The following is a 13,933-nucleotide window of genomic DNA, read 5'->3' as shown; positions in this document are numbered from 1 at the left end:
TTTCAATGAGACTTGTTTCTGGTTTACACTTAAGGGGCTTAAAGCAAACTGTGATGAAAGGAGCCTGATTGATTATGTGCTCGTACAGAGGTCGATGTTGGGAATGGCTGCTAACACAAGGCTGAGAGAGGACGATGTGGAGGTCTGTCAGGTCATGTGACTGTGGTATGTACGATCAAGCTGAGAGGAGTGAGGTGGACCAGTGGCGAGAGCAGCAGTCAGAGAGAAATACAGGTAATGAAAACCGAGAAGCTGGGGAGCAAAGAAATGACAAATGAATACATGAAAGTAGGGAAGGAGTTGGAACCATTGAATTGGAATGAAATGGATCTGGACAGCCTATGGAATGAATATAGGGACTGCTTAGTTAGGAATGCTAAAGCAGTGTGTGATGTGGCAAGAGTTAGAACAAAGAAGAAAGCTATGGCATGCTGGAATGAAGAGGTTAAGAGTGCAGTGGAGGAAAAGAGAAAGAAGTGGCTAGAGTGGTTAAAGAACAGAGGTTCAACTGAAATAAGAACTGAATACACTGAGAGCATGAAGCACATAAAGAGACTTCTGAGGAGGAAAAAGGAGGTATATGATGATCTGGGAAGAAAAATGTATACAAACTACTCTGAAAATACGAAATGATTTTGGAAAGAGGTACAGAAATGTAGGAGTGACAGTGGAAAGAAATGTGAAGGTGTGAGGGATGTAAGTGGTAGATTATTAACCCATGGGGATGAAGTAATGACCAGATGGAAAGAATATTTTGAAAGCTTGATAAATGGGAATAGAGAAGGGACAGCAGATGTAAACATGACTGGTTTTGGGGGTGTGCCGAGAAGGAATGCGGTGCCAGGAAACGTGACACTCGCAGAGGTGAAGAATGCCGTGAAGCAGCTGAAAAATGGGAAAGCAGCTGGGGTTGATGAGGTGTATGCAGAGATGATTAAGTGTAGTGGAGAGAGTGGAATGAAGTGCTTGTTGGAGATATGTAAGAAGGCATAGATGAGTGAAACTGTGCCAGCAGAGTGGAAAAAAGGCTGTGATTGTACCCCTGTACAAAAATAAAGGTGAACGAAGTGAGTGCAAGAATTATTGTGGCATAAGTTTACTGAGTGTTGTAGGGAAGGTATATGGAAGAGTTATTATAAAGTAAGAGAGATATCACAAGTCCTAGTGAGTGATGAACAGGGTAGCTTTAGGAGTGGCAGAGGATGTGTGGATCAACTATTTGCAGTGAGACATATAGTGAGAAGGCTTGGTGAGAAGGACTATATGGTGTTTATGGCATTTATGAATCTGGAAAAAGCATATGACAAAGTAGACAGAGAACAATTGTGGAAGGTTTTGCACATGTATGGAGTAATGGTAGGCTGCTAGGTACCGTCAAGGGTTTTTATGATGGTAGTGAGGAACGTGTAAGGATAAATGGGCATCTATGTGAATGGTTCAAGATCAATGTGGGCGTGCGACAAGGCTGTGTGATGTCCCCATGGTTGTTCAATACAGTGCAAGCTCGATTAACCGGCATCCGATGCATCAGCACTTCTGTATAACTGGAACGCAAATTTGATTCGGCATGGTGTTGAAAATATTTCAGATACAGGTCGTCCCCCTATAATTCTTGATTAGTTCTGTACAGTACAGGATAAAGTAGTGTACGCAGCTAAGTTTTCAAAATTATTCTGGCCTGTGACATAAGCTAAATTTTCCTTTAAATAATTTTTGTTGATGTTTGCTGGTTTGTGTTCAGTCCTGTACAATTTCTCTTGCTGTCTTTTTTTGTGTATTGTAGTGTACATTCACAATCACTACTTTCTGCTCAGGGGTGCCCCCTTAGTACCCTCATATACCCAGGGAAGACGGAAAGGGGGGACAAAACTAGCTCCACTTGCCTCTACCCCAGCTCCCAACCCTCCCCCATACCCCTACCCCTCCCAGCCCCCCACTCATCATTCTTAACTGGCAGTTACATCTCAAGCTAACCTCATACTTTACACTCATAGTCACATTACTAATACACAAATATAAAATACTTGGATATGTAAAAAGTATATAATATGATAACGAACATGCTGCAGCAAGAAATTAATGCATTATAACGTTGACAATAAAACAAAAACTTTAACAACGGCCATCCCAGGCCTCCTGTGTGTGTGTGTGTGTGTGTGTGTGTGTGTGTGTGTGTGTGTGTGTGTGTGTGTGTGTGTGTGTGTGTGTGTGTGTGTGTGTGTGTGTGTGTGTGTGTGTGTGTGTGTGTGTGTGTGTGTGTGTGTGTGTGTGTGTGTGTGTGTGTGTGTGTGTGTGTGTGTGTGTGTGTGTGTGTGTGTGTGTGTGTGTGTGTGTGTGTGTGTGTGTGTGTGTGTGTGTGTGTGTGTGTGTGTGTGTGTGTGTGTGTGTGTGTGTGTGTGTGTGTGTGTGTGTGTGTGTGTGTGTGTGTGTGTGTGTGTGTGTGTGTGTGTGTGTGCGCACCCAACACAGGAGGCTTGAGGTGACCATTGTTAATGTTTTTGTTCTACTGTCAACGTCATAATGCATTAATTTCTTGCAGCAACATATTGATAGTTATATTCTTTCAACATATCCTAATGTTCTTTGTTTGTATTTGTAGTGGGACCAAGAGTGTTAAGCATGAAATCAGCTTGAGATTAACTGCTAGTTAAGAATGACGGGTGGGGTGGCGGGGGGATAGTCAAGAGCTGGGGTAGTGGCTGGTGGAGCTCATTTCATCCCCCCCTCCCCTCTTCCCTGGGTATTCTGAGGTAGGAAGCGGGCACCTCTGGACAGATATTAGTGAAAGTGAGTGTACCTGAACTGTATCTAATACTGAAAAATGTACTTTATGAAATAAAGTCCCAAGTTTGGTACTATTTCTTTTGTTTGACCTCCCAGAAAATTTCTAAGATTAACATTCAATCATCCAGAAAATTCCATATCCTGAATGGAAGAATCCCCATGCATTCCGGTTAATCGAGCTTTTACTGTATATATAAATATATGGATGGGGTGATGATAGAAGTAAAAACATCAATAATGGAGAGAGGGATCGCGTAGGTAATGAATGATGATGGATGGAATATCTCAAATCTGTTGTATGCTGATGATGCAGTGCTACTTGCAAATACCAGACAAGAGCTTGGTAGACTAGTGCAGAGTTTTCCTGATGTCTGTGAGCGTCGTCCCTTGAGAGTAAATGTCGAAGAGAGTAAAGTGGTGGTAATCGAATGAGAAGGTGACTCCCAGTGTGATGTTATAGTGAACAGAAAGAGACTGGAATTGGTGAAAGTTCAAATATCTGGGAACAGTGATAGAACAGAGAGGAAAATGTGCAAAAGAAGTGGAAAGTAGTGTGACACAAGGAAGGAAGGTAGCTGGTGCTATGAATGCCCCGATACGAAACTGAGGCTTGAGTGTTGCAGCTGCACGAGACTTACATGAAGGAATGTTAGTGCCAACTATGGCATGGCATGAAAATGAAAAGTCCGGAGTGAGATAAGTGGAAATGGGACTACTGAGGAATGTATGTGGAGTACTGAGAGTGCATAGGATATGAAATAATGTGACTCGTGAAAGATGCGGAGAGAGGAAGTCTGTGGACATCAGAATCGAAGAGAGTGTACCGAGATGGTATGGTCATGTAGAGAGAACGGATAACAATAGAGTGGTAAAAAATGTATATCTGATGGAATTTGAAGGAGGGAGGAGGTGAGGTAGGCCAAGGAGAATGTGGAGGGATGTGGTGGATGAGTGTGTGAGGAAGAGAAGTATGGAAGTTGGTGAGGCTATGAGACTGAAAAGAGATCGAGCTGGCTGGATGACTGTTGTAAGAAGAAGTGCTCGATCAGGGATTTAGCACTCTTTTTCAACGTGAGAGTGTTTGGATTGACTCAATCGGACACGTTTATGTGAAGCTACAGAATGTGGCGAAAGTTTTTCGTGTATCAGATTGAGCCAGGATTCCGGGGGCTTGAATGATGTGTGAATGGAAAAGTGGCCCACTGGAGTCGGCAAACTCGGGCTACTCCTCACTCTGTCCCAGGGTGGGAAAGGAGGTCCAGATGGTGGTGGTTTTGTGATGATGATGATGATGATGATGATGATGATGATGATGATGATGATGATGATGATGATGATAATAATAATAATAATAATAATAATAATAATAATAATAATGTGGTAGGTGGGGGCGCTCACCATCCACTCACTTGATGTAGTGCTGCTCTCGGGTGTCTGCCCTTTCCTCTCCTCCGTCCTTCTTTCCATCCATCCTCTTCTGTCTTTCTTTCCTTCATTCTTTCCTCTTTCTTCTGCCTGCGGGTGACTTTACACTCCCTCTTGTGTCTTTCTTTCCTTCTGCCTGTGGATGACTCTACACTGAGTGACAAGCCTAATGGTTTCCTGTTCACCAGGAAACCATTTACTACACTGGGTGGTAACCACATAACCAAATTTTGGCTCCTGGTGGTTTAGAGGGTAATAAAGGTGCTCCAATCGGATTGAGCCGATGAAGGTTTATATCCAAGGGGTGGTTGGGGATTACTGCTCACGTAATGTCACTCAGGGATGAGTGAGGCTGGTCACTCTCATCTTAAATGCCAGGACCAACTTTCCTAGCCCCGGGCTCCTACGCTCCTCATGGGGCAACGTAGGATTAGATGATGGATGGATAATAATAATAATAATAATAATAATAATAATAATAGTGTGGTAAGTGGGGGCACTCACCATCCATTCACTCGATGTAATGCTGCTTTGGGTGTCTGCCCTTTCCTCTCTTCTTTCCTTCCTCTTCTGTCTTTCTTTCCTTCTCCTTCTGCCCATGGGTGACTCTACACTAAGTGACAAGCCAAATGATTTCTTGTACACCAGGAAACCATTTACTACGCTGGGTGGTAACCATACAACCAGATTATGGCAGCTGGTGGTTTAGTGGGTAATTAAGGCACTCTAGCCGGATTGAGCCTGTGCAGGTTTATATCCATGGGGTGGTTTGGGTTATTGTCCACGTAATGCTACTCAGGGATGAGTGAGGCTGGTCACTAGCATCTTAAATGTCAGGACCAACTTGCCTAGCCCTGGGCTCCTACACTCCTCATGGGGAAACACTGGGTTAGATGATGATGATGATTATGATATGCCTTACACAAAAGCTATATTAACCCTTGATACAACAAAGTACATCAGTTTCCGTAAATGGACACTCCTGTTTCATGTATGCCTTCAGTGCCTTACAATATAGAGTAGCTACTCCCCAGATGGACAGCTAACCAGACAGACAGACTGACAAATGGATGGATGGATGGACAGAGGGAGGGAGGGAGGACGACTCATGATGTCACAGGATCAATTATTTTCTGAAACGTTTGAGTCGCTGCCACTGCTTTTTGAAAATCTTTGGCATATTATTCTCTATTTTTTTTTTCTAATGTAATGTAGAAGTAATTTGTTGCAGTACACGATTTATGCTGATGTACAGGCCACGGGTGACTTTACACTCCCTCTTCTGTCTTTCTTTCTTTCATTCTTTCCACTTCCTTCAGCCTGTGGGTGACTCTACAGTACACTGAGTGACAAGCCAAATGGTTTCCTGTGCACCAGGAAACCATTTACTACGCTGGGTGGTAACCACATAACCAAATTTTGGCGCCTGGTGGTTTAGTGGGTAATTATTGCGCCCCAATTGGATTGAGATGGTGAAGGTTTATATCCAAGGGGTGGTTGGGGTTGATTGCTCATGTAATGCCACTCAGGGATGAGTGAGGCTGGTCACTCTCATCTTAAATGTCGGGACCAACTGCCTAGCCCCGGGCTCCTACGCTCCTCATGGGGCAATGTAGGATTGGATGATGGATGGATGGATGGATGGTACAGGTATATGGTACTTGGTACTGAAATGATAAATTAATGTGTTAATTTATCTCCATAATTTACCTTTAAAATGAGCTGAGCATTAGAAAAGCAGTAGTTTAATAGACGGTAGTTGTTGAGGCATCTTAAAACTTGGCATACCAACAAATCTGAGATGAAAGAATCTACTCTGATAATTAAATCTTTTATATTCAGCTATTCAGACACTTCTTGGTTACAGTACACTGTACAGACATCTGATGCATGATTTGATTCAATGAGTTAAAAACTGGGTGTGTAAATAAAGTAACTATCTTAGCAATGTAATATGCATGACAGAATTAAGTACAGGGAGTGAAAAAGGCAAGAGAGAACCACTGAGATATCTGGTGGTTGCAGGAATATGAATTTGTGCCTAAGAGAAATTAGACTGATAGCCTGCTTCTGGCATTGATGTATGGTATGTTGGACAATATTCAGGAAACACATCATATGCAAACCTATACATACATGTAGGAGAAATGAGTCACACTTTTACAAGTGGACTCACTGAAAGGAACATTATTTGGGTGGATAGCAGTAAGAAAGAAAGTGGTGCAGCAAGGAATTTGATGTGAGAAGTGTCTTGGTCAAACGGAAGGTATGAAGACCAATAGAATTACAGTACTGCAGAGCTACTGTATATATTACATATAAAGTAGTATCATAAAAAAAAAGGTACAGACAAAAACTAGTAAGGTATTACTGTACAAGCAATGTACTACCAATACAAGAGAACACAATAATTTCACCTACAACACTATCAGTACAACATACTTACGTACCTTAATATCCTGAGAAACAGAAATAAACCAATACACAATGCTAAATACCAAAACTCGTGCGTGTGTGTGTGTGTGTGTGTGTGTGTGTGTGTGTGTGTGTGTGTGTGTGTGTGTGTGTGTGTGTGTGTGTGTGTGTGTGTGTGTGTGTGTGTGTGTCTGTGTGTGGTGTGTGTGTATGTCTGTGTGTGGTGTGTGTGTGTTGTGTGTGTGTGTGTGTGTGTGTGTGCTGTGTGTGTGTGTGTGTGTGTGTGTGTGTGTGTGTGTGTGTGTGTGTGTGTGTGTGTGTGTGTGTGTTTGAACTGTGAAGCCAAGTCACCTTGCACTCAATGGCACTATCATCAAAGTTGTTGATGGTGTCACCACTGGAGATGGAGAAAGTATCTCCAGCAGTGCTGGATGAGGCTTTTCCACTAGTAGTAGTTGTATTGGTGTTGTCCGATCGCAGTGATGTGTTGTCTCCTCGTTCCTATAAAACACAGTACAATACCAATGCTGTTATAAATACTGACCAGAACTGCATGCATAAAAAGTATGGAATTTCTACATCCTATTGAATCTGCAAAATAAACCAAAATACAGTCTCAAGGTCATGCACTGTGGTTCTCAATATAGTAATACAATGTCTAATCTGTTATATATATATATATATATATATATATATATATATATATATATATATATATATATATATATATATATATATATATATGTATATATATATATATATATATATATATATATATATATATATATATGTATATATATATATATATATATATATATATATATATATATATGTATATACATATATATATGTATATATGTATATATATATATCTATATATCTATCTATCTATCTATCTATATCTATCTATATATATATATATATATATATATATATATATATATATATATAAAATTAATGCCATTCCACCTCAAACTTCAAAAACATCACTGATAGTCATGCACAGGCTTAGGCAAGGTCTTTTATATCTCTGGTAATATATACAGTAATCTCTTTAATATCTGCACACCCAGTAACCGGACACCCCAATGTCCGGACATTTTGGGCCCGGGCCTTCGGAACGCCCCCTAACAGTAATTTGAACTTGGTGCGCAGCACCGACCAGCTGTGTTTAGGCGTGGCCCCTTCACTCCTTGCTTTCTCCCCACCCCAGTTACAGCCTAACTACCATCGTGACTAGACGCTCATCGGAATGGATGCCGCACATGCTCAATTTTGTGAATAAACAGTGAATAAACTGCAATACCTTGCCACCAGACCACATGGGAATTTAGTGTTGTGCAGTGTTATTAAATTAGAATTCAAAGTGCAAAGGATTAAGTGTAGAGTGCAAACTGGCGGTTGTAACTGGCATGGCACAAGTAAGAACAGAATGTGCAGTGTTAAACAATTATAATTCACAGTGCAAGGGATTCAGTGCAGCACAACACTGGATTACTGTATGTGCTTCAAGAGCATTTTCACCACTGTCAGAGGCTTAGAGGAGGTGGGTTAAGCTTGGCGATGGCCACAGACGTATTGTAAGTACCCTGTTCACTGCTAAATATTATCCATACTATAATTCCTCATTCTCTGGTTCCTTTTCATTTATTTCACGCTTTCTGTCCTTTATTTGTGTGAACAGGGTCTTAAATATGTGCTATGCATGTCCGGTAGGGAGTTATGTAGGTGGTTTTCTGAGTTGGGCTGGGTTAGGGTCCATAACTACCAGTCCAGGAGGCAGGGTCCCAGTATCTGGACGATCCCACTTCCCGGACATGCCCTTGGCTGTATTACATCGGATATTGGAGAGATTACTGTATACTAGTGAAGGTGTACCTTTTGACATCTGTCATTTTTCACCAACACTGCTTGTCCTAAAAAGATGATAAGCTCCTTTAACCCCTTGGCTGCGTCCAGCATTCTGGGAATGCCGATCGGTAGACTGTGTCGTACATTCCGGAAGAGTGGTGTGAAATCTGCACAAAATTTCATTTTTTTTTTTTTAAATATAGCGCATGCATACATGCTCCAAATGGGAAGGAGGGGTACTACATGGGTAAAGCAGTGACTGCTGCAGTCTCAGTCGCATCTGGTTGTCGTGGAGTCAAGACCTACCTCCCAAACCCCAGAAAACCCCCCAACCCCCACTGCCCTACTGGGCTGGATTCGTGGCCGGACAACAAAAAGGAGTTTGATTCCTCTGACACAAGTGATTCTGAGGGAGAACAGCATCAGGAGAAGGAATGGCCAAAGAAACATATGGTGAAGCATGGTGCATCCAGCACTGCTCAACCACTAAATCACGACCCCAAAGGTGCCACTCCATGGATTTGACCCTGTCAAAGTCGCAAACTTTACTTTTCGAGGATAACACTGACACTGAGAACGAATATGACTCAGATGACCCGAGGACAAGTGCTGAGGGTGAGGCCAGTGATAATGTTGCAGAAACACATGCAACAGAGAGTGCCTCGGATGACAGTGATGGTGACGGGTAGATGCGACACAGGTGCTGGAAGTGGCAAAATTGGTGACCACTGACCACTTCCAGCAACACACCAAGCAATGCACCAGGTGAGAGAAAAATTTACTTCATATGTGGTTGTATCAGGTATTTCCATAACATTTGTAATGACTGTCCACATGGTCACAGACGTTACTGGTAGCCTACCTGTTCACTCACGTAAATGTTAGGTAAAAATGCGATGGAAAAATCAAACCAGAGTGACTGAAAGTATTATTTTATATTATATTCTGAATTATTTTTTATGAATTAGTGATTATTTCTATGAAAATAAGTGAAGTCATGTGGTACAATTTCTCTCTGCTGAGTTAGTAAAGTATTAGCGGCTTTGAAAATGTGTAGCAAGGCAATGATATAATAAATGGCATTGTATTAATAAGTGTTATAAAAATAAGTGCTAATAAAAGTCTATCATGAAGTCTTATAAAGTTTGTTATGACTGACCATGTGTACACAGATGCTACTGGTCACTCACGTAAATGCTAGGTAAAAATAAGTGAGTTACATCAAACCAGTGTGGGTAAAAGTGTTATATTATATTCCCAATTATTTTTTATGAATCAGTGATTATTTCTACAAATATAAATGAAGTAATGTGGTACATTACCGAGTTAGTGAAGTGTTAGCGACTACGATAATGCATAGCAATGCAAAAAGATGAATAAAAAATGGCATTATATCAATAAGGTTTATAAAAATAAATGATGATAAAGGTCTTCCATGAAGCATTATAAAGTCTGTATATAATGACTGCCCACATGTGCACACACACTATTGGTACCTGTTCACTCATGTAAATGCTAGGTAAAAATTCAAGGGTCAAATCAAACCAAAGTGGCTAAAAGTGTTATTTTATATTCTATGCTGAATTACAGTAAGACCTCACTATAACGGACTAATTGGGGCCCAAGCCATTCTGAAAAATGTGAAATTCCGATAAAAGCGACATTCAGACTTCCCCATGCTAACCTGGACTTTTTCCGATATATTAGACATTAGTCCAGATCGCACGAACGGTTTTTCAGCTGTTATAACTACCACTGCGGAACTGTACTGTGTTATACCTTCACTACATTAATTAAATGGTATAATATATATAATAATACTGTACTGTACACTGATAAACATGTCTTTTATTTACCTTATTGTGGTGAACATAGCTGAAGTGGTCAGGCAGTCTGGACTGCTTCTGGCTTTATAGGACTTTTCCTGATACATAGGAATTTAGTCTGGAAGCTCCTCGTGTCCGATAAAAGCGAATTCTGGTCTATTGAAGTCCGTTATATTGAGGTTTTACTGTATTTTTATATAATACAAGCATAAGCAATGTTGGGTCTGGTTAGTACTTGGATGGGTGACCGCCTGGGAACACCAGATGCTGTTGGCATCCCTATGTGTCAAGTGGGGTTGGTGAAGGATTAGTGCCCCTCCCTGTAAAACAGTTAACTCTAAGCCCTTGGCCACCCCGTTTGGGATACATGGCGTCTGGCAATGAATGAATGATTAGTTATTATTTCTATGAAGATAGTGAAGTCATGTGGTACACTGTTGAGTTAGCGAAGTGTTAGCAGTTGTGAAAATGTGGAGGATGGCAATGAAATGAATAACAAATGGCATTATGACAATAAGTTTTATAAAAATAAGCACTAATAAATGTTTTTCATGAAGTAATGTAAATCAAGTACTTGTAGTATTATTTCTGCCAAGGTAGGTGAAGTCATGTGGTACATTGCTAGGTAAGCAAAGTGTTTTAGTGGTTGCAAAAATGTGCAGCAAGGCAGTGACATGAATAATAAATGTCATTATATATATATATAAAAAAAAAAAAAAATAAAAAAATAAAAAAAAAAAAGTGGTAAGTGGTGGCGATCATCATCCACTCACTTGATGTAGTGTTGCCTACTTCTTCCTTAGTCTTTACCATTCTTTATCTGCACCTGCCCTCCTCTCTTCCTATTTCTCCCATCTTTACTCTCATTTCTTATAGCTTTTCTTTCCTTTACAGGTGACTTTACATTGAGTGATAAGCCAAATGGTTTCCTGTAAGCCAAGAAACCATTTACAATGCTGGGTGGTAACCATATAACCAAACCATATGTGCTCCCTATGTGTCAACAAGTAGGTTGGTGGAGGGTTAGTGCTCCTCCCCGTAAAACTAATAACTCAAAGTTTAATGGCCACCCCTTGCGGGATTATGGCGTCTGGCAACAGATAGATAGTAACAGACGTGTCTGATGAAGTTTTATAAAGTTTGTAAAGATTTTCCTCACACTGCAACTGTTTCGCTAAATTCTAGTGTAAACTCCATGGAATATCACGACAACATCATAAGACTGGCTAGATGTGGTTATTTCATATTATTGTATTTATTGTAGTAAGACAACGTGGCAATAACCCTATATTGTATGAAAAAAAATTGAGGTCTGGTAGTTAAAGGAGGCAATTCCCACCACACTGGGCTTTTCCCATGTCAGATGGGCAAAAAACACCTTGTCTTCTCTGAAAGTGTTCACTGGGCTGGGAGTACCTATGGACATGCAGTTTGTTGCAAATGATAGTAGAAAGATTGAAGTTTGCCTGAAAAAAATTTTAGCTTTGAAGATTAAGTATAAGTGGGTTAAAACACGAGTTGAAAACACATCATTTTTTTACTATTTCTCAACACTGAGCACATGGGGTGTTGTCATGGCCGCCGCAGCCAAGGGGTTAAAAAAAGCATCTGAATGATTTGCAGAGAAAGGCCATAAAATCTAACTCCGTTTCAAAATGCATCTTAATGCTTCACACACAAAGTATACAAAAGTTTCATAATGAATCTAAATGCTTCATACATAAAGAACATACAAGCTAAACAGTGCATAAAAATAAACAATTCCTTTAATCCGGCAAACAAGAGTTCCTCACACATGATTGTTTGGCATCTGACATGGGTCTGGTTGCACTAATTTAGTTGAAGAGACTTCCACAATAATTCAAAGGTGATCCAAGCTAAATGTCCCACTAATGATCAGTTAATTGTACAGTACTGATTACATATGAGGGGTTGCGCGATGTAAGGTGTTCTCACGCCAAATAAAAAAACGCCAGAAACCAGGTTCAATGTTCAGCAATATTCTTGCAACCTTATCTATTTTAATTTTGACGGCAGAATGTTTTCTTTTTTTCTGGGAAAGGTTTTTGAGTGTAGATTGTGATTCTTATAATATTCTGGCCTTATATGAAATTAATATTAATAATATTTTTACATTTTTTATTTTTTTTTATTTTGCTAAACTTTCAACTCATTTTCTGGCAAAACCTGACTGCTTAAGCAAAAAACAACATTGATCAGAACGAAAACAAGCACCAATAACCAATATGAATATGCTATGGCCCCCTAAAAAAAAAAAAAAAAAAAAAAAAAAAAAAAAAAAATCCAACTCCCAGTTTTTCACTCCCTCTCCTCTCATGTGAGTCTGTTTGTCTGTTGGGCTCCCTATGTTTGTATGAATGTACTGCTCTTGTTATCAGTGCATGTGAATAAAGCAATAGCAGAAAAGTAGTAAAAAAAAAAAAACAGCATTATTAATAATCATTTCATTCTGTACATGGATGGGGTTAGGTGATACAAGGTAGAGCAGTGGAAGTTGGAGTGGCCCTAATGAGAGAGGGCAGTGTGTGGAAACTCCCTGTACTGTTGTTTGCAAATGATACTGTGTTGTTATGAGGAGATGAAGGGAAGCTGCAACACTTGGTGAATGCATTTGGGAGTGTGTGTAAGAAATGGAATCTAAAGGTGAATGTAAGGAAGAGCAGAGTTATGGTCTTCGAGACAATGAAATCACTGAATGTACAGTGAGGTTGGATGAGGAGGAAATGGAAAATGTGAGTGCATTTAACCCATGGATTGCACAATTACCTTTTTTTATTCCACCCTGTGGTGAGCAAAAAATGAATTTTTACGCTATTTATTTATTTTTTTTTTGCTTATTATAAACTTGAAGATAAACATCCAGGGCATCATCTGGTGAAAAAAAAAAAAAAATCTCATTCTCCGTCTCTGTGTAGCGCCATGCGTAAGTTTGTGTAGGGGTGGACTAGTTAGTGGTGATGCATGGCCAATGGAAGATTAGCACAGTCTGAGCTGTGGCTCACAACATGACACTACCCAGCCTGAGCTGTGGCTCGCAATCCACAGGTAAAGTACCTGACTAGTGTGATGACTAAGGATAGATGTTTAGAGGGTGAAGTGCTTGAAAGGGTACAACAAGGAAAAGGGGTTGCTGATTCTCTGAAGACAGTGATAAGAAACAGGGAACTGAGCATGGAGGTGAAAAAGTTACTGCATGACAGTATCGTGATACCAACTCTAACATATGGAAGTGAAGCTTGGACCTTGTTGGAGGGACACAAGAGTGAGAGTGGTGGAAATGAGTTATTTGAGAGAAGCATGTGGAGTCACATGGAGAGAGAAACTGACAAATGTGGATGTGAAGAGGCACTGTGGTGTGGATGTGCCTGGAAGTGTTGGGAGAAACACATTAAGGAGGTCTGCCCATGTGGAAAGGATGAAGCTATGTGAGTGAGATGGAGGGGGGAGAGACAGGGGGAGGCCAAGAATGAGATGGAGGGATGGAATGGAGAGGTATATGAGGGAGAGGGATGTGAGCTGAGAGCAGGGCAGTGAAATGGCAGGGGACAGGGCAACATGGAGGCGATCTGTTTGTGGCCACCCCTTATGTGATTAAGGCATCTGGCAATATA

At 40.5% G+C, this 13,933-nt stretch overlaps 1 protein-coding gene across 1 annotated transcript in view; it reads right to left on the bottom strand.

Annotated features, from left to right (window-relative positions):
- Positions 1 to 13,933, bottom strand: part of Usp16-45 (ubiquitin specific protease 16/45) — a gene marked incomplete at its 5' end in the record, with an annotated part of 224,445 nt that overhangs the window by 51,395 nt on the left and 159,117 nt on the right. Inside the window, one exon of the mRNA XM_080267023.1 lies at positions 6,976 to 7,125. Coding sequence (XP_080123149.1) covers positions 6,976 to 7,125 — 150 coding nt within the window. The remainder of the gene's footprint in view (positions 1 to 6,975; positions 7,126 to 13,933) is intronic.

This window comes from Coenobita brevimanus, chromosome 23 (assembly GCF_032717465.1).
Source record: "Coenobita brevimanus isolate Jiangsu-jjx chromosome 23, ASM3271746v2, whole genome shotgun sequence".
NCBI lineage: Eukaryota > Metazoa > Arthropoda > Malacostraca > Decapoda > Coenobitidae > Coenobita > Coenobita brevimanus.
This window is presented reverse-complemented; position numbering and strand designations above follow the sequence as displayed.